This window comes from Panulirus ornatus, chromosome 10, assembly GCF_036320965.1.
Source record: "Panulirus ornatus isolate Po-2019 chromosome 10, ASM3632096v1, whole genome shotgun sequence".
In the NCBI taxonomy this organism is placed as follows: Eukaryota; Metazoa; Arthropoda; class Malacostraca; order Decapoda; family Palinuridae; genus Panulirus; species Panulirus ornatus.
Window position 1 is genome coordinate 54178885 of NC_092233.1, and position 26671 is coordinate 54205555.

The following is a 26671-nucleotide window of genomic DNA, read 5'->3' on the forward strand; positions in this document are numbered from 1 at the left end:
GACTGTATTGTTGACTGGTTGACAAGCTTATTTAATGTATGTATGACTCATGGTGAGGTGCCTGAGGATTGGAGGAATGCTTGCATAGTGCCATTGTAAAAAGGCAAAGGGGATAAAAGTGAGTGCTTCAAATTACAGAGGTATAAGTTTGTTGAGTATTCCTGGGAAATCATATGGGAGGCTATTGATTGAGAGGGTGAAGGCATGTACAGAGCATCAGACTGGGGAGGAGCAGTGTAGTTTCAGAAGTGGTAGAGGATGTGTTTGCTTTGAAGAATGTATGTGAGAAATACTTAGAAAAGCAAATGGATTTGTATGTAGCATTTATGGATCTGGAGAGGGTATATGATAGAGTTGATAGAGATGCTCTGTGGAAGGTATTAAAAATATTTGGTGTGGGGGGGCAAGTTGTTAGAAGCAGTGAAAAGTTTTTACCGAGGATGTAAGGCTTGTGTACGTGTAGGAAGAGAGGAAAGTCACTGGTTCTCAGTGAATGTTAGTTTGCGGCAGGGGTGTGTGATGTCTCCATGGTTGTTTAATTTGCTTATGGATGGGGTTGTTAGGGAGGTGAATGCAAGAGTTTCGGAAAGAGGGGCATGTCTGCAGTCTGTTGTGGATGAGAGAGCTTGGGAAGTGAGTCAATTGTTGTTTGCTGATGGTACAGTGCTGGTGGCTGATTCGTGTGTGAAACTGCAGAAGCTGGTGACTGAGTTTGGTAAAGTGTGTGAAAGAAGAAAGCTGAGAGTAAATATGAATAAGAGCAAGGGTATTAGGTACAGTAGGGTTGATGGACAAGTCAATTGGGAGGTAAGTTTGAATGGGGAAAAACTGGAGGAAGTGAAGAGTTTTAGATATCTGGGAGTAAATTTGGGAGCGGATGGAACCATGGAAGTGGAAGGGAATCATAGGGTGGGGGAGGGGGCGAAAATTCTGGGAGCATTGAAGAATGTGTGAAAGTCGAGAACATTATCTCGGAAAGCAAAAATGGGTATGTTTGAAGGAATAGTGGTTCCAACAATGTTATATGGTTGCGAGAATGGGCTATGGATAGACTTGTGCGCAGGAGGGTGGATGTGCTGGAAATGAGATGTTTGAGGACAATATGTGGTGTGAGGTGGTTTGGTCAAGTAAGTAATAATAGGGTAAGAGAGATGTGTGGTAATAAAATGAGTATGGTTGAGAGAGCAGAAGAGGGTGCTTTGAAATGGTTTGGGCACATGGAGAGAATGAGTGAGGAAAGATTGACCAAGAGGATATATGTGTCGGAGGTGGAGGGAACAAGGAGAAGTGGGAGACCAAATTGGAGGTGGAAAGATGGAGTGAAAAAGATTTTGAGTGATCGGGGCCTGAACATGCAGGAGGGTAAAAGGCGGGCAAAGAATAGAGTGAATTGGATCGATGTGGTATACCAGGGTCGCCGTGCTGTCAATGGATTGAATCAGGGCATGTGAAGCGTCTGGGGTAAACCATGGAAAGTTCTGTGGGGCCTGGATGTGGAAAGGGAGCTGTGGTTTCGGGCATTATTGCATGACAGCTAGAGACTGAGTGTGAATGAATGGGGCCTTTGTTGTCTTTTCCTAGTGCTATCTCACACACATGAGGGGGGAGGGGGATGTTATTTCCCACTGCCACACTCCACCTTTACACCCCTACCCTAGTTTTGCTTTCACCTCTCTTATCACTCTATTCGTATATGCTGAAAAGTCACAGCAACATAGCACAACCCTGCCTCAAACATACTGTATTTCAAATCTTTTCTCAACTCTCCAACCACTCTTACATATACATTTGCTACTCTACAGAAGCTTTTCACACCATCTAATAGTTTTGTCCCCCTGCCTCATGTATCCTAAACACATCCTATAAAGCATTCCACATGACTCTGTCATACACTTTTAGGAGATCTGTAAAAGCTGCATACAGCTTCCTACCTTTTACTAAATACTTTTCTAGTCATTTTCATCATGAAAATCTGATCCACACATCCCCTATCTTTTCTAAATCCCTCTTGATCCTCACTCATCCTGCATTTACTCACTATACTCTTGCATACACTTTCCTGGTATACTTGACAAACTTATTCCCCTATACCTGATACATATATCCTTAGCACCTTTTCCTTTGAATAAAGGAAAAATAATAGCTCTCATCCAATCTTCAGGCACAACTTCCTGTTTCCATGCTAAATCACATATCAAATGCATCCACTCTATCACACTTTCTCCTCCATACTTCAGCATTTCAGCCATAGTCCCATCAATGCCAGGTGCCTTCCCTACCTTCATACCTACCCTACCTTTAGCCTCATTATTGCCAATTTTAGCTTCCTTCTGGCTACAAGCCTTTGCACTTGTATCCTTTTCCTTCCATCCTCTATACCCATGCATGTAACAACTGCTGCCCCACCTTTTCCCACTTCCATATGTTCTTCAAAATACCCTTTCCATCTTCCTCTCACTTCCTCATTTTGATTCAGCAACTTCCCTTCCTTACTATTCACATTAACATTGCCACTATTATATCCATCTCTTTCCTTTACCACCTCCTTCTGGTACAATTTCTTATCTTCCTTAAACTTTCCATGCAACTTTCTTCCAAAATCGTCAAATACTCTTTCTTTGCTTTCCTCTTCCAGCTTCTTAACATTCTGCCTTCACATCTTAAATTCTTCCCTTCTCTATTGCTGTAACCTGATGGTTAATTCTTTTCAAGCAATTTACCATATGCCTTTTTCTTCTCTTCCATAGAATTTCTAATTTCATTCATCCACAATTTTTATTCCTATATCTCATGACCTTGCAACCAATTATTAATTCTACAACCTTTAACATTTTTCTCTAAACATTCTAAACACCACATTCAAACAAGACTGCGTATATTCATTTACTGCACTTTCATCAAAACATTTGGTGACCCTTCATTCATACTCCTTTTTGCATTCTTTCTGATTTATTTTCTCACCTGCTAACACCTTTACCTCACCATTCTTCCGTACACCATACTTCCACTTCTCCCTGATCCTCACCCCAACAAGAACTGCAAAATGATCAGTCTCCAAAGAATCCTCTCCCAACTATAGCATCTAGCACAGCTTTTCTCAACCTTTCATCCACTGCTTTAGAGTCAATCAAACCCTTTTGTCCTTTTCTTCCATCATATTCCATCCATGTATACCTGTGGATCATATTGCGCAAAAAAAGGTATTTGCAAGGAATAAACCCTTTTCAGCAAAGACATCCACAAGATAACTTCCATTCTCATTTACTCTAGACATTTTCCATTTACCAAATAATCCAATAATAACTTCCCAATTATCTGTCCTTTTACTGTACCCAATTCCACAAGCTGTTCATCATTTCCAATCACCTCGCTGAATATCTCATGCTTCCCCATTTATGTCCACAACTGCCACGCTACCCACATTTCTGCCTTCAAATCACACAAAAACTGTTGACACACTCACTAAGCTGCTCCTAAAGAACTCACCTCCCTTCTTCAGACTTCTCATGGACAAGTGTAGAAGCACTAATAATAATCATCCACCTCTCGCAATCTGCTTTCATTTCTACCCACATCAGTCTGGGGTTTACTTCCTTACACTCTTCCACACATTTCCAGAACTCTTTCTTCAGCAGAAGCTACCCCTTGCTTAGCTTTTGCCCTCACAGGAACCCAAAATTCTTCCCCTAAATGAGTGGGTGTTTCTTTCAGATTTTCCAAGAGTCTCTCTCTGAAACTAAATGAGCTAAAATGTTAGAGAAATTAAACTTTCTAATCCATTTTGTTATAACAGGGTTTTGGTTATGAAAATTTCAGTTTAAAGAAATTTCACTATACATAATTATAAATAAATGATTAGATAAGTTTTTCATATACATTATTTGAGCATCCTAATCATCCAGGGCTGTAGTCTTTAGAGCATTCATATTTTCAGCTCACAATTAGGCTAAGGAATCCTTGTAATCCATCATCAATATCCTAAAAAAGCAGGGCTTCCTCAAACTACCCACAGTAACAATATTAACATAAATATTATACTATTAGAACAAGCCTCATACCTCTGATCCAGAAACTGGCCTTTTCTCAGGGGGAAGTAGTGCCATGTAACGTGCAGCCAGACTTTTCTCAATGTTAGGAGGCACCCAGTCAAATTTAAGGTTTTCTCTCTTACCAGTTTCTTCATTGATAATCTCCAAATGATTTCCTGGAAGCATACTTTGTATCAGATATATTCATATACATATGTGTGTATATGTGCGTATGTATGTATGTGTATGTATGTATATATGTATATATATATATATTATTCCTGGGGATAGGGGTGAAAGAATACTTCCCACGCATTCCTCGCGTGTCGTAGAAGGCGACTAGAGGGGACAGGAGCGGGGGGCCAGAAATCCTCCCCTCCTTGTATTTTTTTTAACTTTCTAAAATGGGAAACAGAAGAAGGAGTCACGCGGGGAGTGCTCATCCTCCTCGAAGGCTCAGACTGGGGTGTCTAAATGTGTGTGGATGTAACCAAGATGCGAAAAAAGGAGAGATAGGTAGTATGTTTGAGGATAGGAACCTGGATGTTTTGGCTCTGAGTGAAACGAATCTCAAGGGTAAAGGGGAAGAGTGGTTTGGGAATGTCTTGGGAGTAAAGTCAGGGGTTAGTGAGAGGACAAGAGCAAGGGAAGGAGTAGCAGTACTCCTGAAACAGGAGTTGTGGGAGTATGTGATAGAATGTAAGAAAGTAAATTCTCGATTAACATGGGTAAAACTGAACGTTGATGGAGAGAGATGGGTGATTATTGGTGCATATGCACCTGGGCATGAGAAGAAAGATCATGAGAGGCAAGTGTTTTGGGAGCAGCTGAATGTGTTAGTGGTTTTGATGCACGAGACCGGGTTATAGTGATGGGTGATTTGAATGCAAAGGTGAGTAATGTGGCAGTTGAGGGAATAATTGGTATACATGGGGTGTTCAGTGTTGTAAATGGAAATGGTGAAGAGCTTGTAGATTTATGTGCTGAAAAAGGACTGGTGATTGGGAATACCTGGTTTAAAAAGCGAGATATACATAAGTATACGTATGTAAGTAGGAGAGATGGCCAGAGAGCGTTACTGGATTACGTGTTAATTGACAGGCGCGCGAAAGAGAGACTTTTGGATGTTAATGTGCTGAGAGGTGCAACTGGAGGGATGTCTGATCATTATCTTGTGGAGGCTAAGGTGAAGATTTGTATGGGTTTTCAGAAAAGAAGAGTGAATGTTGGGGTGAAGAGGGTGGTGAGAGTAAGTGAGCTTGGGAAGGAGACTTGTGTGAGGAAGTACCAGGAGAGACTGAGTACAGAATGGAAAAAGGTGAGAACAATGGAAGTAAGGGGAGTGGGGGAGGAATGGGATGTATTTAGGGAATCAGTGATGGATTGCGCAAAAGATGCTTGTGGCATGAGAAGAGTGGGAGGTGGGTTGATTAGAAAGGGTAGTGAGTGGTGGGATGAAGAAGTAAGATTATTAGTGAAAGAGAAGAGAGAGGCATTTGGACGATTTTTGCAGGGAAAAAATGCAATTGAGTGGGAGATGTATACAAGAAAGAGACAGGAGGTCAAGAGAAAGGTGCAAGAGGTGAAAAAGAGGGCAAATGAGAGTTGGGGTGAGAGAGCATCATTAAATTTCAGGGAGACTAAGATGTTCTGGAAAGAGGTAAATAAAGTGCGTAAGACAAGGGAGCAAATGGGAACTTCAGTGAAGGGCGCAAATGGGGAGGTGATAACAAGTAGTGGTGATGTGAGAAGGAGATGGAGAGAGTATTTTGAAGGTTTGTTGAATGTGTTTGATGATAGAGTGGCAGATATAGGGTGTTTTGGTCGAGGTGGTGTGCAAAGTGAGAGGGTTAGGGAAAATGATTTGGTAAACAGAGAAGAGGTAGTAAAAGCTTTGTGGAAGATGAAAGTCGGCAAGGCAGCAGGTTTGGATGGTATTGCAGTGGAATTTATTAAAAAAGGGGGTGACTGTATTATTGACTGGTTGGTAAGGTTATTTAATGTATTATTGACTGATTGGTAAGGTTATTTAATGTATGTATGACTCATGGTGAGGTGCATGAGGATTGGCGGAATGCGTGCATAGTGCCATTGTACAAAGGCAAAGGGGATAAGAGTGAGTGCTCAAATTACAGAGGTATAAGTTTGTTGAGTATTCCTGGTAAATCATATGGAAGGGTATTGATTGAGAGGGTGAAGGCATGTACAGAGCATCAGATTGGGGACAAGCAGTGTGGTTTCAGAAGTGGTAGAGGATGTGTGGATCAGGTGTTTGCTTTAAAGAATGTATGTGAGAAATACTTAGAAAAGCAAATGGATTTGTATGTAGCATTTATGGATCTGGAGAAGGCATATGATAGAGATGCTCTGTGGAAGGTATTCAGAATATATGGTGTGGTAGGCAAGTTGTTAGAAGCAGTGAAAAGTTTTTATCGAGGATGTAAGGCATGTGTACGTGTAGGAAGAGAGGAAAGTGATTGGTTCTCAGTGAATGTAGGTTTGCGGCAGGGGTGTGTGATATCTCCATGGTTGTTGAATTTGTTTATGGATGGGGTTGTTAGTGAGGTGAATGCAAGAGTTTTGGAAAGAGGGGCAAGTATGAAGTCTGTTGGGGATGAGAGAGCTTGGGAAGTGAGTCAGTTGTTGTTCGCTGATGATACAGCGCTGGTGGCTGATTCATGTGAGAAACTGCAGAAGCTGGTGACTGAGTTTGGTAAAGTGTGTGAAAGAAGAAAGTTAAGAGTAAATGTGAATAAGAGCAAGGTTATTAGGTACAGTAGGGTTGAGGGTCAAGTCAACTGGGAGGTAAGTTTGAATGGAGAAAAACTGGAGGAAGTAAAGTGTTTTAGATATCTGGGAGTGGATCTGGCAGCGGATGGAACCATGGAAGTGGAAGTGAATCATAGGGTGGGGGAGGGGGCGAAAGTCCTGGGAGCCTTAAAGAATGTTTGGAAGTTGAGAACATTATCTCGGAATGCAAAAATGGGTATGTTTGAAGGAATAGTGGTTCCAACAATGTTTGTATGGTTGCGAGGCATGGGCTATGGATAGAGTTGTGCACAGGAGGGTGGATGTGCTGGAAATGAGATGTTTGAAGACAATATGTGGTGTGAGGTGGTTTGATTGAGTAAGAAATGAAAGGGTGAGAGAGATGTGTGGTAATAAAAAAGAGTGTGGTTGAGAGAGCAGAAGAGGGTGTTTTGAAATGGTTTGGTCACATGGAGAGAATGAGTGAGGAAAGATTGACCAAGAGGATATATGTGTCAGAAGTGGAGGGAACGAGGAGAAGTGGGAGACCAAATTGGAGGTGGAAAGATGGAGTGAAAAATATTTTGAGTGATCGGGGCCTGAACATGCAGGAGGGTGGTGTGCAAGGAATAGAGTGAATTGGAACGATGTGGTATACCGGGATCGATGTGCTGTCAGTGGATTGAACTAGGGCATGTGAAGCGTCTGGGGTAAAACATGGAAAGTTCTGTGGGGCCTGGCCATGGAAAGGGAGCTGTGGTTTTGGTGCATTATTACATGACAGCTAGAGAAAGAGTGTGAACGAATGTGGCCTTTGCTGTCTTTTCCTAGCGCTGCCTCGTGCACATGAGGGGAGAGGAGTTTGTTATTTCATGTGTGGCGGGATGGTGATGGGAATGAATAAGGGTAGACAGTATGAATTATGCACATGTGTATATATGTATATGTCTGTGTGTGTATATATATGTATACGTTGAGATGTATAGGTATGTATATTTGCGTGTGTGGACGTGTATGTATATACATGTGTATGTGGGTGGGTTGGGCCATTCTTTTGTCTGTTTCCTTGCACTACTATACTTACTATGCTTTGTTGCTGTCTCCCACGTTAGCGAGGTAGCCAAGAAACAGATGAAAGAATGGCCCAACCCACTCACATACACATTTATATACATAAACACCAACACACACACACATATACATACCTATACATTTCAACATATACATACACAGACATATAAATATATACACATGTACATATTCATACTTGCTGCCTTCATCCATTCCCGTTGCCAACCCGCCACACATGAAATGGCACCCTCCTCTCCCCTAGTGTGTGAATTAACACTAGGGAAAACAACAAAGGCCACATTCGTTCACTCACACTCAGTCTCTAGTTGTCATGTGTAATGCACCAAAACCACAGCTCCCTTTCCACATCTAGGCCCCACAAAACTTTACATGGTTTACCCCAGATGCTTCACATGCCCTGGTTCAATCCAGTGACAGCACATCGACCATGGCATACCACATTGTTCCAATTCACCCAATTCCTTGCACGCCTTTCACCCCCCTTATGTTCAGGCCCCAATCGCTAAAAATGTTTTTCACTCCATCCTTCCACATACAAATTTGGTCTTCCACTTCCCCTCGTTTCCTCCACTTCTGACACATGTATCCTCATCGTAAATCTTTCCTCACTCACTCTCTCCATGTGGCCAAACCATTTCAATACACCCTCTTCTGCTCTCTCAACTACACTCTTTTTTATTACCACACATCTCTCTCACCCTTTCATTTCTTACTCAATCAAACAACCTTACACCACATATTGTCCTCAAACTTCTCATTTCAAGCACATCCACCCTCCTCTGCACAACCCTATCTATAGCCCATGCCTCACAACCATATAACATTGTTGGAACCACTATTCCTTCAAACATACTCATTTTTGCTCTATGAGATAACGTTTTCACCTTCCACATATTCTTCAATGCTCCCAGAACCTTCACCCCCTCCCCCACCCTGTGACTTACTTCCGCTTCCATGGTTCCATCCGCTGCTAAATCCTTTCCCAGATATCTAAAACACTTCACTTCCTCAACCCTACTGAACCTAACAACCTTGCTCTTATTCACATTTACTCTCAGCTTTCTTCTTTCACACACTTTACATAAAACCTCACTTTTTCAAAGCACCTAGTTTTTGTAATCCCCCCAATAGAAAAATAATACAGCAGTTTTTGTGATCCATTCCCCCCAAAAATCCAGCAATCTCACCATGACAGTACTCTAGTTCTTCTTTCTTTGTCCGTGGTGGCCTGTCAAACAACTTGCCAATAACTATCTTGCCAATGTCCTCTTCTTCATCTTCTACTTCATGGTCATCCTTCCCACAACGACAATTCATGCAGATTTTTCTGCAATGAAATTGGAATGAGACAATTATCAATATATCTTGCTAAATACAGTACCTCATGCATAGTAAAAGCAACACTGTAAAAATCAATCTTATGAACTCCTTGTTTAGTATATGAGATCATAAAATAGGCTGAGGCAAACCTGAATGATAGTGTAGAATTGAAAAATTTCTTAAAAAAGTATTTTTGTTTTGTATTTTCTTTAGACATGCTCATTTTTCTGCCTAAGCAAAACTACATCAGGGCTGATCCTTTGAGGAAAAATCATCACTTTGTACCCCATAAAACTGGCAGAAGGAAATATGAACAGAGTGAAGAAAGAGCATGCAAAAAGGATATGTGGTCTTCCCACCCCATTATATGAAAAGGATATGAATAAAGCCTTTCAGAATGGTATGAGTATGTAGAACATAAAGCAAATGAGATACAATGTCATATAGTAATACAATTGAAGTACATGTTGTCACCAGATTCTGTTGGGTTGTGATTACACAGGAAGTGAAAAGTCACATTTAGTAAGCCTGTATCATTGGATTTAAATCTCAGCAAAGAAATTTTCGCTTCAAAGGAGTCCATTGTTTCCCTGCTACTGATTGCCGTGCAGCCTTGAAGCTTTTCATACCCCTGGTCCTACGGTTACATAATAATAAATGAACATTAAAGGTACAACAAGGAGGTAGAATGCAGAAGATATGGACAGATGCAACGAGAGAATCTATTAGAGGTAGGGATATTTCAGACGAGGATGCTAGAGGAATGATTTGGAATTGGGTGCTATGGAAGTGTTTTGTTTTAAGGCTAGACTTAATGAGGATGTTGGTCTAAATGAACCAATTTAGTGTTGAAAGTAAGCTATACAAAGATAAGTGTGGTAGTTCATGTATTATCTGAACATCCTGGGTATGGGTTATGGGTGTGTTTGAATAAAATAAAGAGCCTGTACATGCCTGGTTCACCCACTGGAACTAGGACTTAAGTTGATGATATATAGATTGATAAACATGAAGAAGGTTGAAAGGCATGCACAGGATATAGTGAACTGTGGTGATGTGGTATACAGGGGGTATACAGCATATGAAAAAGCTCGGTCAAACCATAGATAGGTTTATGGGGCCTGGTTGTGGACAGGGGGCAACAGTGTCCCTGTATTACACAAAACATCTAGAGAAAGGATGTGAGAGAATAAGGCCTATCTTCATTTGTTCCCAGCGCCACCTTGCTAATTTAGAAAACAGTGTATGGAAATATATGTATCTATATTCATTATATCAAATCACCATTTCCCACGTCAGCGAGGTATTGTTAGGAAACCCGAAGAAAAACACATCCACTCAATTACACACATACATACATATGCACTTATACATATACATACACATACATATATATATTATCCCTGGGGATAGGGGAGAAAGAATACTTCCTACGTATTCCCTGCGTGTCGTAGAAGGTGACTAAAAGGGGAGGGAGCGGGGGGCTGGGAATCCTCCCCTCTCATTGTTTTTTTTTAATTTTCCAAAAGAAGGAACAGAGAAGGGGGCCAGGTGAGGATATTCCCTCAAAGGCCCAGTTCTCTGTTCTTAACGCTACCTCGCTAATGCGGGAAATGGCGAATAGTTTGAAAGAAAAGGACTGATGATTGGGAATACCTGGTTTAAAAAGCGAGATATACATAAGTATACTTATGTAAGTAGGAGAGATGGCCAAAGAGAGTTATTGGATTACGTGTTAATTGACAGGCGCGCGAAAGAGAGACTTTTGGATGTTAATGTGCTGAGAGGTGCAACTGGAGGGATGTCTGATCATTATCTTGTGGAGGCTAAGGTGAAGATTTGTATGGGTTTTCAGAAAAGAAGAGTGAATGTTGGGGTGAAGAGGGTGGTGAGAGTGAGTGAGCTTGGGAAGGAGACTTGTGTGAGGAAGTACCAGGAGAGACTGAGTACAGAATGGAAAAAAGTGAGAACAATGGAAGTAAGGGGAGTGGGGGAGGAATGGGATGTATTTAGGGAATCAGTGATGGATTGCGCAAAAGATGCTTGTGGCATGAGAAGAGTGGGAGGTGGGTTGATTAGAAAGGGTAGTGAGTGGTGGGATGAAGAAGTAAGAGTATTAGTGAAAGAGAAGAGAGAGGCATTTGGACGATTTTTGCAGGGAAAAAATGAAATTGAGTGGGAGATGTATAAAAGAAAGAGACAGGAGGTCAAGAGAAAGGTGCAAGAGGTGAAAAAAAGGGCAAATGAGAGTTGGGGTGAGAGAGTATCATTAAATCTTAGGGAGAATAAAAAGATGTTCTGGAAGGAGGTAAATAAAGTGCGTAAGACAAGGGAGCAAATGGGAACTTCAGTGAAAGGCGCAAATGGGGAGGTGATAACAAGTAGTGGTGATGTGAGAAGGAGATGGAGTGAGTATTTTGAAGGTCTGTTGAATGTGTTTGATGATAGAGTGGCAGATATAGGGTGTTTTGGTCGAGGTGGTGTGCAAAGTGAGAGGGTTAGGGAAAATGATTTGGTAAACAGAGAAGAGGTACTAAAAGCTTTGCGGAAGATGAAAGCCGGCAAGGCAGCAGGTTTGGATGGTATTGCAGTGGAATTTATTAAAAAAGGGGGTGACTGTATTGTTGACTGGTTGGTAAGGTTATTTAATGTATGTATGACTCATGGTGAGGTGCCTGAGGATTGGCGGAATGCGTGCATAGTGCCATTGTACAAAGGCAAAGGGGATAAGAGTGAGTGCTCAAATTACAGAGGTATAAGTTTGTTGAGTATTCCTGGTAAATTATATGGGAGGATATTGATTGAGAGGGTGAAGGCATGTACAGAGCATCAGATTGGGGAAGAGCAGTGTGGTTTCAGAAGTGGTAGAGGATGTGTGGATCAGGTGTTTGCTCTGAAGAATGTATGTGAGAAATACTTAGAAAAGCAAATGGATTTGTATGTAGCATTTATGGATCTGGAGAAGGCATATGATAGAGTTGATAGAGATGCTCTGTGGAAGGTATTAAGAATATATGGTGTGGGAGGCAAGTTGTTAGAAGCAGTGAAAATTTTTATCGAGGATGTAAGGCATGTGTACGTGTAGGAAGAGAGGAAAGTGATTGGTTCTCAGTGAATGTAGGTTTGCGGCAGGGGTGTGTGATGTCTCCATGGTTGTTTAATTTGTTTATGGATGGGGTTGTTAGGGAGGTAAATGCAAGAGTTTTGGAAAGAGGGGCAAGTATGAAGTCTGTTAGGGATGAGAGAGCTTGGGAAGTGAGTCAGTTGTTGTTCGCTGATGATGCAGCGCTGGTGGCTGATTCATGTGAGAAACTGCAGAAGCTGGTGACTGAGTTTGGTAAAGTGTGTGAAAGAAGAAAGTTAAGAGTAAATGTCAATTGGGAGGTGAGTTTGAATGGAGAAAAACTGGAGGAGGTGAAGTGTTTTAGATATCTGGGAGTGGATCTGGCAGCGGATGGAACCATGGAAGCGGAAGTGGATCATAGGGTGGGGGAGGGGGCGAAAATTCTGGGAGCCTTGAAGAATGTGTGGAAGTCGAGAACATTATCTCGGAAAGCAAAAATGGGTATGTTTGAAGGAATAGTGGTTCCAACAATGTTGTATGGTTGCGAGGCGTGGGCTATGGATAGAGTTGTGCACAGGAGGATGGATGTGCTGGAAATGAGATGTTTGAGGACAATGTGTGGTGTGAGGTGGTTTGATCGAGTAAGTAACGTAAGGGTAAGAGAGATGTGTGGAAATTAAAAGAGCGTGGTTGAGAGAGCAGAAGAGGGTGTTTTGAAATGGTTTGGGCACATGGAGAGAATGAGTGAGGAAAGATTGAGCAAGAGGATATATGTGTCGGAGGTGGAGGGAACGAGGAGAAGAGGGAGACCAAATTGGAGGTGGAAAGATGGAGCGAAAAAGATTTTGTGTGATCGGGGCCTGAACATGCAGGAGGGTGAAAGGAGGGCAAGGAATAGAGTGAATTGGAGCGATGTGGTATACCGGGGTTGACGTGCTGTCAGTGGATTGAATCAAGGCATGTGAAGCGTCTGGGGTAAACCATGGAAAGCTGTGTAGGTATGTATATTTGCGTGTGTGGACGTATGTATATACATGTGTATGGGGGGGGTTGGGCCATTTCTTTCGTCTGTTTCCTTGCGCTACCTCGCAAACGCGGGAGACAGCGACAAAGTATAAAAAAAAAAAAAAAAAAAAAAAAAAAATATATATATATATATATATATCAACATATACATATATACACACATATACATATACCTTAACAGACATATACATATATATTCATGTACATATTTATATTCGCTTGCCTTCACCCATTCCCGGTGCCACCCTGCCCCACAGGAAACTGCATCGCCTCCCTCTGCATCAGTGAGGTAGCATCAGGCAAAACACACAAAACAGCCTACATTCGTTCACACTTAGTCTCTTACCATCCTATGTAATGCACCAAAACCACAACTCCCCATCCACATCCAGGCACCACAGAACAGTCTATAATTTACCCTAGATGCTTCACATGCCTAGGTTCAGTCCACTGACAGCACTGACCCAGGCATACAAAATCGCTCCTATTTACTCTATTCCTTGCATACCTCTCACCTTCCTGCATGTTCAGGCCTCGATCGCTCAAAATCTTTTTCACTCCATCCTCTCACCTCCAAACTGATCTGTCGCTTCTCCTTAATCCCACCACCTCTGACATATATATCCTCTTTGTCAACCTTTCCTCATTCATTCTCTCCATATGTCCAAACCATTTCAACACACCCTCTTCTGCTCTCTCAACCACACTCTTTTTATTACAAGACACACCTCTCTTACCCTCAAACATTTCATTTCCAATACATCCATCCTCCTCCATACAACCATATCTATAGACCATGCCTCGCAACCATATAACACTGTTGGAACTACTATTCATTTAAACACTCATTTTTGCTCTTCAAGATAATTTTCTCTCCTTGCACACATCTTTCGTTGCTCCCAGAACCTTTGGCCCCTCCTCCACCCAATGACTTGCTTCCCCTTCCATGGTTCCATTTGCTGCTACATCCACTCCTAGATATCTAAAACACTTAACTTCTTCCAATTTTTCTCCATTCAAGCTCACATCCCAACTAACTTGTCCCTCAACCCTGCTGAACCTAATAACTGTTCTTAATCACATTTTCTCTAAACTTTTTCCTTTCACACACTTTCTCAAACTCAATCACTAACTTCTGTAGTTTGTCACTTGAATCAGCCCCCAGTGTTGTATCATAGGCGAACAACAACTGACACTTCCCAAGGCCTCTCATCCCCCACAAACTGCATACTCACCCCTCTCTCCAAAACTCTTGTATTCACCTCCCTAACCACCCAATAAGTAAACAAATCAAACAACCATGGTGACATCAAACACTCCTGCCACAGAACGACCTTCACTGGAAACCATAAACTCTCCTCTCTTCCTACTTGTAAACATGCCTTACACCCTTGATCAAAACTTCTCACTGATTCTAGCAACTTACATCTCACACCATATATTCTTAATACCTTCCACAAAGCATCTAAATATAAATAAACAAATAATAAATAAACAAATCAAACAACCATGGTGACATTAAACACTCCCGCCACAAAACGACCTTCACTGGAAACCATAAACTCTCCTCTCTTCCTATTTGTAAACATGCCTTACATCCTTGATCAAAACTTCTCACTGGTTCTAGCAACTTACATCTCACACCATATATTCTTAATACCTTCCACAAAGCATCTACATAAACCCTATCATATGCTTTTTCCAGATCCATAGATGCAACACAAATCCACCTGTTTTTCTAGGTATTTCTCACACACATTCTTCAAAGACAAACACCTGATCCACATATCCTCTACCACTTCTGAAACCACACTGCTCTTCCCCAGTTTGATGCTTTGTACAGCCTTTAACCTCTCAATCAATACCCTCCCATGCAATTTTCAGGTATACTCAACAAACTTATACCTCTGTAGTTTGAACACTCACCTTTATCACCTTTACATTTGTAAAATGGCACCATACATGCATTCTGCCAATCCTCAGGCATTTCACCATGATCCATACATACAATGAATATCCTTACCAACCAATGAACAACACATTCACCCCCTTAATAAATTCCACTGCAATACCATCCACTCCTGCTGCCTTGCCATATTTCATCTTATACAAGGCTTTCATCACCTCTTCTTTCACCACCAAAACACACTCCCTGACTTTCATTTTGCACACCACCCCAGCCAAAACACTCTACATCTGCCTCTCAATCATCAAACACATTCAACAATCCTTCAAATTACTCACTCCATCTCCTCCTCACTCCATCACTACCAGCTATAACTTCCCCCCTTGCCCCCTTCATTGATGTTCCCATTTGTTCTCTTGTCTTTCACATATTATTCACTTCTTTCCACAACATCTTTTTATATTCCCTCAAGTTTAATGATACTCTCTCAACCCCAAATCTCATGAGTCCTCTTTTTCAACCACTGCACCTTCCTCTTGACCTCCTGCTGCTTTCTCTTATACATTTCCCATTTATTTGCATTCCTTTATTGTAAGTACTATCCAAATGCCTCTCTCTCTACTTTCACTAGCAACTTTACTTTTTTACCCCATCACTCACTAAACTTTCTAATCTGCCCACCTGCCATTTTTCTCATGCCACATGCATCCCTTGCACAGGCAATCACTGCTTCCCTATATACATCCAATTCCTCACCCACTTCTCTCATGTCATTTGCTCTCACCTTTTGCCATTCTACACTCCATCTCTCCAGGTATTTCTTCACATATCTCCTTCCAAAGCTCACTTATCTCACCACTCTCTTCTCCCCGACATTCTCTCTTCTTTTTTGAAGACCTCAACAAATCTTCACTTTCACCACCAGAAGATCAGACACCCCACTATCTCTCCCTCTCAGCACATTTACATCCAAAAGTCTCTCACAGGTCTATCAGTTAATATGTAATCTAATAATGTTGTTAGAAGCAGTGAAAAGTTTTTATCGAGGATGTAAGGCATGTGTACGTGTAGGAAGAGAGGAAAGTGATTGGTTCTCAGTGAATGTAGGTTTGCGGCAGGGGTGTGTGATGTCTCCATGGTTGTTTAATTTGTTTATGGATGGGGTTGTAAAGGAGGTAAATGCAAGAGTCCTGGAAAGAGGGGCAAGTATGAAGTCTGTTGGGGATGAGAGAGCTTGGGAAGTGAGTCAATTGTTGTTCGCTGATGATACAGCGCTGGTGGCTGATTCATGTGAGAAACTGCAGAAGCTGGTGACTGAGTTTGGTAAAGTGTGTGGAAGAAGAAAGTTGAGAGTAAATGTGAATAAGAGCAAGGTTATTAGGTACAGTAGGGGTGAGGGTCAAGTCAATTGGGAGGTGAGTTTGAATGGAGAAAAACTGGAGGAAGTGAAGTGTTTTAGATATCTGGGAGTGGATCTGTCAGCGGATGGAACCATGGAAGCGGAAGTGGATCATAGGGTGGGGGAGGGGGCGAAAATTTTGGGAGCCTTGAAAAATGTGTGGAAGTCGAGAACATTATCTCGGAAAGCAAAAATGGGTATGTTTGAGGGAATAGTGGTTCCAACAATGCTGTATGGTTGCGAGGCGTGGGCTATGGATAGAGATGTGCGCAGGAGGATGGATGTGCTGGAAATGAGATGTTTGAGGACAATGTGTGGTGTGAGGTGGTTTGATCGAGTAAGTAACGTAAGGGTAAGAGAGATGTGTGGAAATAAAAAGAGCGTGGTCGAGAGAGCAGAAGAGGGTGTTTTGAAATGGTTTGGGCACATGGAGAGAATGAGTGAGGAGAGATTGACCAAGAGGATATATGTGTCGGAGGTGGAGGGAATGAGGAGAAGAGGGAGACCAAATTGGAGGTGGAAAGATGGAGTGAAAAAGATTTTGTGTGATCGGGGCCTGAACATGCAGGAGGGTGAAAGGAGGGCAAGAAATAGAGTGAATTGGAGTCATGTGGTATACAGGGGTTGACGTGCTGTCAGTGGATTGAAGCAAGGCATGTGAAGCGTCTGGGGTAAACCATGGAAAGCTGTGTAGGTATGTATATTTGCGTGTCTGGACATGTGTATGTACATGTGTATGGGGGGGGGGGTTGGGCCATTTCTTTCGTCTGTTTCCTTGCGCTACCTCGCAAACGCGGGAGACAGCGACAAAGTATAAAAAAAAAAAAAAAAAAAAAAAAAAATAATGCCCATTCACCATCCCTCCTACTCACATACGTATACTTGCATATATCTCTCTTTTTAACCAGGTATTCCCAATCACCAGTCTTTTTTCAGCACACAAATCCACAAGCTTTTTATTTCCATTCACAACACTGAATACCCCATGCACACCAATTATACCCTCATCTGCCACATTATTCACCTTTGCATTCAAATCACCCATCACTAATACTTGGTCTCATGCACCAAAACTAATGACACACCATAGAAGTGAAAGTGTCATATGGTGGAGGAGGACACGATGGTTCTGGGAGTGATGAAGAATGCGCGGAAAGAGGGAATGTTATCTTGGAGAGCAAAAATGGGTATATTTGAAGGAATAGAAGTTACAACAACATTACATGGTTGTGAGGCAAATATATGTGACAGCACCATGACACCATAGTAGTAACGAAATATGCAACACTACATTAAAAAACTGGAACAATGACTTACCAAGAACAGAATCTCGACATCTTCACAGAAGTCTTCCATCACTCTTCTAACCCCAGACAGACATGAATCCAGCTCACACACTCTTGTCACCTTGAATGGACAATCCTTCCCACTAAACAAAAGAACAACCATTCTAGGCATTACATATGACACACACATGACATTCACTCCCACACCAATAACATTAGCACAAAAGCAACAAACAGACTAAATGCTCTCAGAACATTACATGGCACCAGATTTGGAAGGAAAAAGGAAAATATCCTCAAGAAACAATTTATCTGCTTCACTTCAAACTATGCCTCACCTTCCTAGTCTTCAATCTTTTAAGAAGCAAATATAACATAGATGCAAACCACACAAAACTATTACACTCAGAGCAATCATTAGCTGCCTGGCAACCACAAACACTTAACTACTTCACAATAACACAAAGACCCTACCACTACATTCCCACCTTGACATGTTCAGCATTTAATTCTATACAACAACAGTAGCCCCCTTCCACCCAACCACTCTTTAACTAACCACCAACTCCCGAGTAAAAAATAAAAAGCCTACCCTTGCTTCACAATTCAGTAACCTTTACCAACAGATCCCCCACCCTAAACAAATATGAAACTGACAAAACAAATACACACTGAAATAACCCAACAAGCAATAAACAAACACCATCCTAGCTTGGTCTTAAACTCCAACCCACCAGACATGCACCCATAAGAAACCACACCCACCTGCTTACACACTGGACATCACCCATCACTACAACTACACTGTTTCAACATATCTTAAGACCCTCCATGCCCAGGATACAATGGCCATAGTTAAGACTGAACACTTACTACCCAACTGCCCTGTAGTCTCTATACATAAACACACACACACATTACAACACTTAATTACCTATTGTCCCAACCAGTGGATGTGGCTAGCTTCTTGAGTGGTTCAGGAGTCTCATAATGATAGACAGGATTCCTGGGTCAGGAAATAATATAGTTCTGTACACAGCTTACCTCCAAAAGTGAAGCTCAAATCCTGGACATTTATCCCCACACTTGTTACATTTGGCTCCAGCTCCTAAGTCATGCGCTAGTCGTGGTTTCCGCTTCCTCCGATTTTCTATATCAAAGATGTATGGATTTGGTCGCACACTACTAATTTCATTTGACATGATGGTGGCTTGCGATAAGTCTGTAAAAAAGTATTTGCTTTCATACAAAAGTTGTACTTAATGATAACACTACGGTGTCTAAATAAATTTTACATAAAAAATGTATGCAATGCAATTAGAGGAGATGCCATGATAAAGGTCTGAGTACATCAGTTCACAAAAAACTAGCTTATAACTGTATCATCAGCGAACAACAACTGACTCACTTCCCAAGCTCTCTCATCCACAACAGACTGCATGCTTGCCCCTCTCTCCAAAACTCTTGCATTCACCTCCCTAACAACCTCATTCATAAACAAATTAAACAACCATGGAGACATCACACACCCCTGCCGCAAATCAACATTCACTGAGAACCAATCACTTTCCTCTCTTCCTACTCGTACACATACCTTACTTCCTCAATTAAAACTTTTCACTGCTTCTAACAACTTACCTCCCACACCATGTATTCTTAATACCTTCCACAGAGCATCTCTATCAACTCTATCATATGCCTTCTCTAGATCAATAAATGCTACATACAAATCCATTTGCTTAGAATTTCTAAGTATTTCTCACATACATTCTTCAAAGGAAACACCTGATCCACACATCCTCTACCACTTCTGAAACCACACTGCTCTTCCCCAATCTGATGCTCTGTACATGCCTTCACCCTCTCAATCAATACCCTCCCATATAATTTCCCAGGAATACTCAACAAACTTATACCTCTGTAATTTGAGCACTCACCTTTATCCCCTTTGCCTTTGTACAATGGCACTATGCATGCATTCTGCCAATCCTCAAGCACCTCACCATGAGTCATCCATACATTAAATATCCTTACCAACCAGTCAACTACACAGTCACCCCCATTTTTAATAAATTCAAGTGCAATATTGTCCGCAAAGCTTTTACTACCTATTCTCTGTTTACCAAATCATTCTCCTTAACCCTCTCCCTTTGCACACCACCTCGACCAAAACACCCTATATCTGCCACTCTATCAACAAACACATTCAACAAACCTTCAAAATACTCACTCCATCTCCTTCTCACATCACCACTACTTGTTATCACCTCCCCATTAGCCCCTTTCACCGATGTTCCCATTTGTTCTCTTGTCTTACGCACTTTATTTACCTCCTTCCAAAACATCTTTTTATTCTCCCTAAAATTTAATGATACTCTCACCCCACCTCTCATTTGCCCTCTGTTTCACCTCTTGCACCTTTCTCTTGACCTCCTGCCTCTTTCTTTTATACATCTCACACTCATTTGCACTATTTCCCTGCAAAACTTGTCCAAATGCCTCTCTCTTCTCTTTCACTAATAATCTTACTTCATCCCACCACTTACTACCCTTTTTAATCTTCCTACCTCCCTTGCTTCTCATGCCACAAGCATCTTTTGTGCAAGCCATCATTGCTTCCCTAAATACATCCCATTCCTCCCCCACTCCCCTTACATCCTTTGCTCTCACCTTCTTCCATTCAGCACTCAGTCTCTCCTGGTGCTTCCTCACACAAGTCTCCTTCCCAAGCTCACTTACTCTAACCACTCTCTTCACCCCAACATTCTCTCTTCTTTTCTGAAAACCTCTACAAATCTTCACCTTCGCCTCTACAAGGTAATGATCAGACATCCCTCCAGTTGAACCTCTCAGCACATTAACATCCAAAAGTCTCTCTTTCACATGCCAATCAATTAACAGGTAATCTAATAACACTCTCTGACCATCTCTCCTACTTACATACATATACTTATGTATATCTCTCTTTCTAAACCAGGTATTCCCAATCACCAGTCCTTCAACACACAAATCTACAAGCTCTCTCATCCCCAACAGACTTCATACTTGCCCCTCTTTCCAAAACTCTTGCATTTACCTCCCTAACAACCCCATCCATAAACAAATTAAACAACCATGGAGACATCACACACCCCTGCCGCAAACCTACATTCACTGAGAACCAATCACTTTCCTCTCTTCCTACACGTACACATGCCTTACATCCTCGATAAAAACTTTTCACTGCTTCTAACAACTTTCCTCCCACACCATATATTCTTAATACCTTCCACAGAGCATCTGTATCAACTCTATCATATGCTTTCTCCAGATCCATAAATGCTACATACAAATCCATTTGCTTTTCTAAGTATTTCTCACATACATTCTTCAAAGCAAACACCTGATCCACACATCCTCTACCACTTCTGAAACCACACTGCTCTTCCCCAATCTGATGCTCTGTACATGCCTTCACCCTCTCAATCAATACCCTCCCATATAATTTACCAGGAATACTCAACAAACTTATACCTCTGTAATTTGAGCACTCACTCTTATCCCCTTTGCCTTTGTACAATGGCACTATGCACGCATTCCGCCAATCCTCAGGCACCTCACCATGAGTCATACATACATTAAATAACCTTACCAACCAGTCAACAATACAGTCACCCCCTTTTTTAATAAATTCCACTGCAATACCATCCAAACCTGCTGCCTTGCCGGCTTTCATCTTCCGCAAAGCTTTCACTACCTCTTCTCTGTTTACCAAATCATTTTCCCTAACCCTCTCACTTTGCACACCACCTCGACCAAAACACCCTATATCTGCCACTCTATCATCAAACACATTCAACAAACCTTCAAAATACTCACTCCATCTCCTTCTCACATCACCACTATATATATATATATATATATATATATATATATATATATATATATATATATATATATATATATTTTTTTTTTTTTATTTCAAACTATTCGCCATTTCCCGCGTTAGCAAGGTAGCGTTAAGAACAGAGGACTGGGCCTTTTTTGGAATATCCTCACCTGGCCCCCTCTGTTCCTTCTTTTGGAAAATTAAAAAAGAAAAAAAAAACGAGAGGGGAGGATTTCCAGCCCCCCGCTCCCTCCCCTTTTAGTCGCCTTCTACGACACGCAGGGAATACGTGGGAAGTATATATATATATATATATATATATATATATATATATATATATATATATATATATATATATATTTTTTTTTTTCTTTTTTTTTTTTGTCGGTCTCCCGTGTTTGTGAGGTAGCGCAAGGAAACAGACGAAAGAAATGGCCCAACCCACCCCCATACACATGTATATACATACGTCCACACACGCAAACATACATACCTACACAGTTTTCCATGGTTTACCCCAGACGCTTCACATGCCCTGATTCAATCCACTGACAGCACGTCAACCCCGGCATACCACATCGATCCAATTCACTCTATTCCTTGCCCTCCTTTCACCCTCCTGCATGTTCAGGCCCCGATCACACAAAATCATTTTCACTCCATCTTTCCACCTCCAATTTGGTCTCCCACTTCTTTTTTTAATCTTTTTTTTTAATTTTTTTTTTTTTCAATTTTCCAAAAGAAGGAACAGAGAAGGGGGCCAGGTGAGGATATTCCCTCAAAGGCCCAGTCCTCTGTTCTCAACGCTACCTCGCTATCATGGGAAATGGCGAATAGTATGCAAAGGTGAGTAATGTGGCAGTTGAGGGAATAATTGGTATACATGGGGTGTTCAGTGTTGTAAATGGAAATGGTGAAGAGATTGTATATTTATGTGCTGAAAAAGGACTGATGATTGGGAATACCTGGTTTAAAAAGCGAGATATACATAAGTATACTTATGTAAGTAGGAGAGATGGCCAGAGAGCGTTATTGGATTACGTGTTAATTGACAGGCGCGCGAAAGAGAGACTTTTGGATGTTAATGTGCTGAGAGGTGCAACTGGAGGAATGTCTGATCATTATCTTGTGGAGGCTAAGGTGAAGATTTGTATGGGTTTCCAGAAAAGAAGAGTGAATGTTGGGGTGAAGAGGGTGGTGAGAGTAAGTGAGCTTGGGAAGGAGACTTGTGTGAGGAAGTACCAGGAGAGACTGAGTACAGAATGGAAAAAGGTGAGAACAATGGAAGTAAGGGGAGTGGGGGAGGAATTGGATGTATTTAGGGAATCAGTGATGGATTGCGCAAAAGATGCTTGTGGCATGAGAAGAGTGGGAGGTGGGTTGATTAGAAAGGGTAGTGAGTGGTGGGATGAAGAAGTAAGAGTATTAGTGAAAGAGAAGAGAGAGGCATTTGGACGATTTTTGCAGGGAAAAAATGAAATTGAGTGGGAGACGTATAAAAGAAAGAGACAGGAGGTCAAGAGAAAGGTGCAAGAGGTGAAAAAAAAGGGCAAATGAGAGTTGGGGTGAGAGAGTATCATTAAATTTTAGGGAGAATAAAAAGATGTTCTGGAAGGAGGTAAATAAAGTGCGTAAGACAAGGGAGCAAATGGGAACTTCAGTGAAGGGCGCAAATGGGGAGGTGATAACAAGTAGTGGTGATGTGAGAAGGAGATGGAGTGAGTATTTTGAAGGTTTGTTGAATGTGTTTGATGATAGAGTGGCAGATATAGGGTGTTTTGGTCGAGGTGGTGTGCAAAGTGAGAGGGTTAGGGAAAATGATTTGGTAAACAGAGAAGAGGTAGTGAAAGCTTTGCGGAAGGTGAAAGCCGGCAAGGCAGCAGGTTTGGATGGTATTGCAGTGGAATTTATTAAAAAAGGGGGTGACTGTATTGTTGACTGGTTGGTAAGGTTATTTAATGTATGTATGACTCATGGTGAGGTGCCTGAGGATTGGCGGAATGTGTTCATAGTGCCATTGTACAAAGGCAAAGGGGATAAGAGTGAGTGCTCGAATTACAGAGGTATAAGTTTGTTGAGTATTCCTGGCAAATTGTATGGGAGGGTATCGATTGAGAGGGTGAAGGCATGTACAGAGCATCAGATTGGGGAAGAACAGTGTGGTTTCAGAAGTGGTAGAGGATGTGTGGATCAGGTGTTTCCTTTGAAGAATGTATGTGAGAAATACTTAGAAAAGCAAATGGATTTGTATGTAGCATTTATGGATCTGGAGAAGGCATATGATAGAGTTGATAGAGATGCTCTGTGGAAGGTATTAAGAATATATGGTGTGGGAGGCAAGTTGTTAGAAGCAGTGAAAAGTTTTGATCGAGGATGTAAGGCATGTGTACGTGTAGGAAGAGAGGAAAGTCACTGGTTCTCAGTGAATGTAGGTTTGCGGCAGGGGTTTGTGATGTCTCCATGGTTGTTTAATTTGTTTATGGATGGGGTTGTTAGGGAGGTGAATGCAAGAGTTTTGGAAAGAGGGGCAAGTATGAAGTCTGTTGGGGATGAGAGAGCTTGGGAAGTGAGTCAGTTGTTGTTCGCTGATGATACAGCACTGGTGGCTGATTCATGTGAGAAACTGCAGAAGCTGGTGACTGAGTTTGGTAAAGTGTGTGAAAGAAGAAAGTTAAGAGTAAATGTGAATAAGAGCAAGGTTATTAGGTACAGTAGGGTTGAGGGTCAAGTCAATTGGGAGGTGAGTTTGAATGGAGAAAAACTGGAGGAAGTGAAGTGTTTTAGATATCTGGGAGTGGATCTGGCAGCGGATGGAAACATGGAAGTGGAAGTGGATCATAGGGTGGGGGAGAGGGCGAAAATTCTGGGAGCCTTGAAGAATGTGTGGAAGTCGAGAACATTATCTCGGAAAGCAAAAATGGGTATGTTTGAGGGAATAGTGGTTCCAACAATGTTGTATGGTTGCGAGGCGTGGACTATGGATAGAGTTGTGCGCAGGAGGATGGATGTGCTGGAAATGAGATGTTTGAGGACAATGTGTGGTGTGAGGTGGTTTGATCGAGTAAGTAACGTAAGGGTAAGAGAGATGTGTGGAAATAAAAAGAGCATGGTTGAGAGAGCAGAAGAGGGTGTTTTGAAATGGTTTGGTCACATGGAGAGAATGAGTGAGGAAAGATTGACCAAGAGGATATATGTGTCAGAGGTGGAGGGAACGAGGAGAAGAGGGAGACCAAATTGGAGGTGGAAAAATGGAGTGAAAAAGATTTTGTGTGATCGGGGCCTGAACATGCAGGAGGGTGAAAGGAGGGCAAGGAATAGAGTGAATTGGAGCGATATGGTATACCGGGGTTGACGTGCTGTCAATGGATTGAATCAAGGCATGTGAAGCGTCTGGGGTAAACCATGGAATGCTGTGTAGGTATGTATATTTGCATGTGTGGACGTATGTATATACATGTGTATGGGGGTGGGTTGGGCCATTTCTTTCGTCTGTTTCCTTGCGCTACCTCGCAAACGCGGGAGACAGCGACAAAGCAAAAAAAAAAAAATATATATATATATATATATATATATATATATATATATATATATATATATATATATATATATATCTCACTGAAGCTGGGGATAGTGATGCTGCTTTCCTGTGGAGTGGGGTGGGGTAGTGAGGTAGTGACAGGGATGGATAAAGGCAAGCAAGTATGAATATGTACATCTGTATGTATGTAATGTCTGTGTATGTGTATGCATATGCATGTATATGTGCATATGTGGGCATTTATATGTATATATGTGTATATGAGTGGGTGGGTTATTCTTCATCTGTTTCCTGGCACTAACTCGCTGATGTAGGAAACAGTGATTATGTATAATGAACAAATACATAAATATATATATACCTCGGAGGGTAAAAATGGGTATATCACAAGGAATAGTAGTTCCAACAATATCATAAGGTTGCGAGGCATGGGCTATAGATAGGGTTGTGCAGAGGAGGATGGATGTGTTGGAAATGGAATGTTTGAGGACATTCTACAGTGTAAGAAGAGAAGTGCAGAAATAAAGAAAGTGTGGTTGAGAGAGTAGATAACAGTGTGTTGAAATGGTTTAGACATATGGAAAGAATGAGTGAGGAAAGGTTGAGAAAGAGGATATATACATGTCAAAAGTGGAGGGAATAGAGAGAATTGGTTGTCTATATTAGATGTGGGAGGATGGGTGACAGGTTTTGAGCAATTGGGGTCTGAACATGCAGAAAGATGAAAGGCTTGCATGGAATAGAGTAAATTTGAACGATTTGGTATACTGTGGTTGATGTGCTGCTAATGGACTGAACTAAGTCACGTGAAACGTCAGGGGCAAACCATGGAAAGGCATGTGGGGCCTGGATGTGGCTAGGGAGCTGTTGTGTCGGTGCATTACACGACAGCAAAAGAATGAGCGTGAGCATATGTGGGCTTTATTTGTCTGTTTCCTGGTGGTACCTTGCTGATACAGAGAACAGCAATCACATATGGAGAATGTGAAGAGAATGTATACGTCATGTTTTTTCCTCTTCCTTCATGCATTTGTGCTGTTTCCTGTGGGGTAGGGAGGTATAGGTAATGGATGAAGGCAAGCAAGTATGACTATGTACATGTGTATCAATGTATATGTATGTATATGTATATATGTATATACATGTATAGTGCTTCTATATATATGTGTATGTGAGTGGATGTGTCTTTCATCATCTGTTAACTGGCCCTACCTCACTGGTGCAGGAAACAGCAATTAAGTATGAAAAAAGGAAAATATATTTTTTATTTTTCATACATATTTGCCATTTCCGTATCAGGGACATAGCATCAAAAACAGATGACTGAGAGTTAAGGGGGGAAAATCCTCACTTGGCCCTCTTCTCTGTTCCTTTGGAAAAGCAAAACAGGATATTA

The 26671-nt window shown here is 41.5% G+C and overlaps 1 protein-coding gene across 5 annotated transcripts in view; it reads right to left on the reverse strand.

Annotated features, from left to right (window-relative positions):
• Positions 1-26671, reverse strand: part of LOC139750954 (uncharacterized) — a 72234-nt gene that overhangs the window by 29788 nt on the left and 15775 nt on the right. For all 5 annotated transcript variants that reach the window (XM_071665894.1, XM_071665891.1, XM_071665893.1 and 2 more), the window contains exons 2-4: positions 18914-19091; positions 9056-9195; positions 4059-4204 (exon numbers count right to left, since the gene is read on the reverse strand). In XM_071665894.1, coding sequence (XP_071521995.1) covers positions 4059-4204; positions 9056-9195; positions 18914-19071 — 444 coding nt within the window. In that variant the 5' untranslated portion in view covers positions 19072-19091. The remainder of the gene's footprint in view (positions 1-4058; positions 4205-9055; positions 9196-18913; positions 19092-26671) is intronic.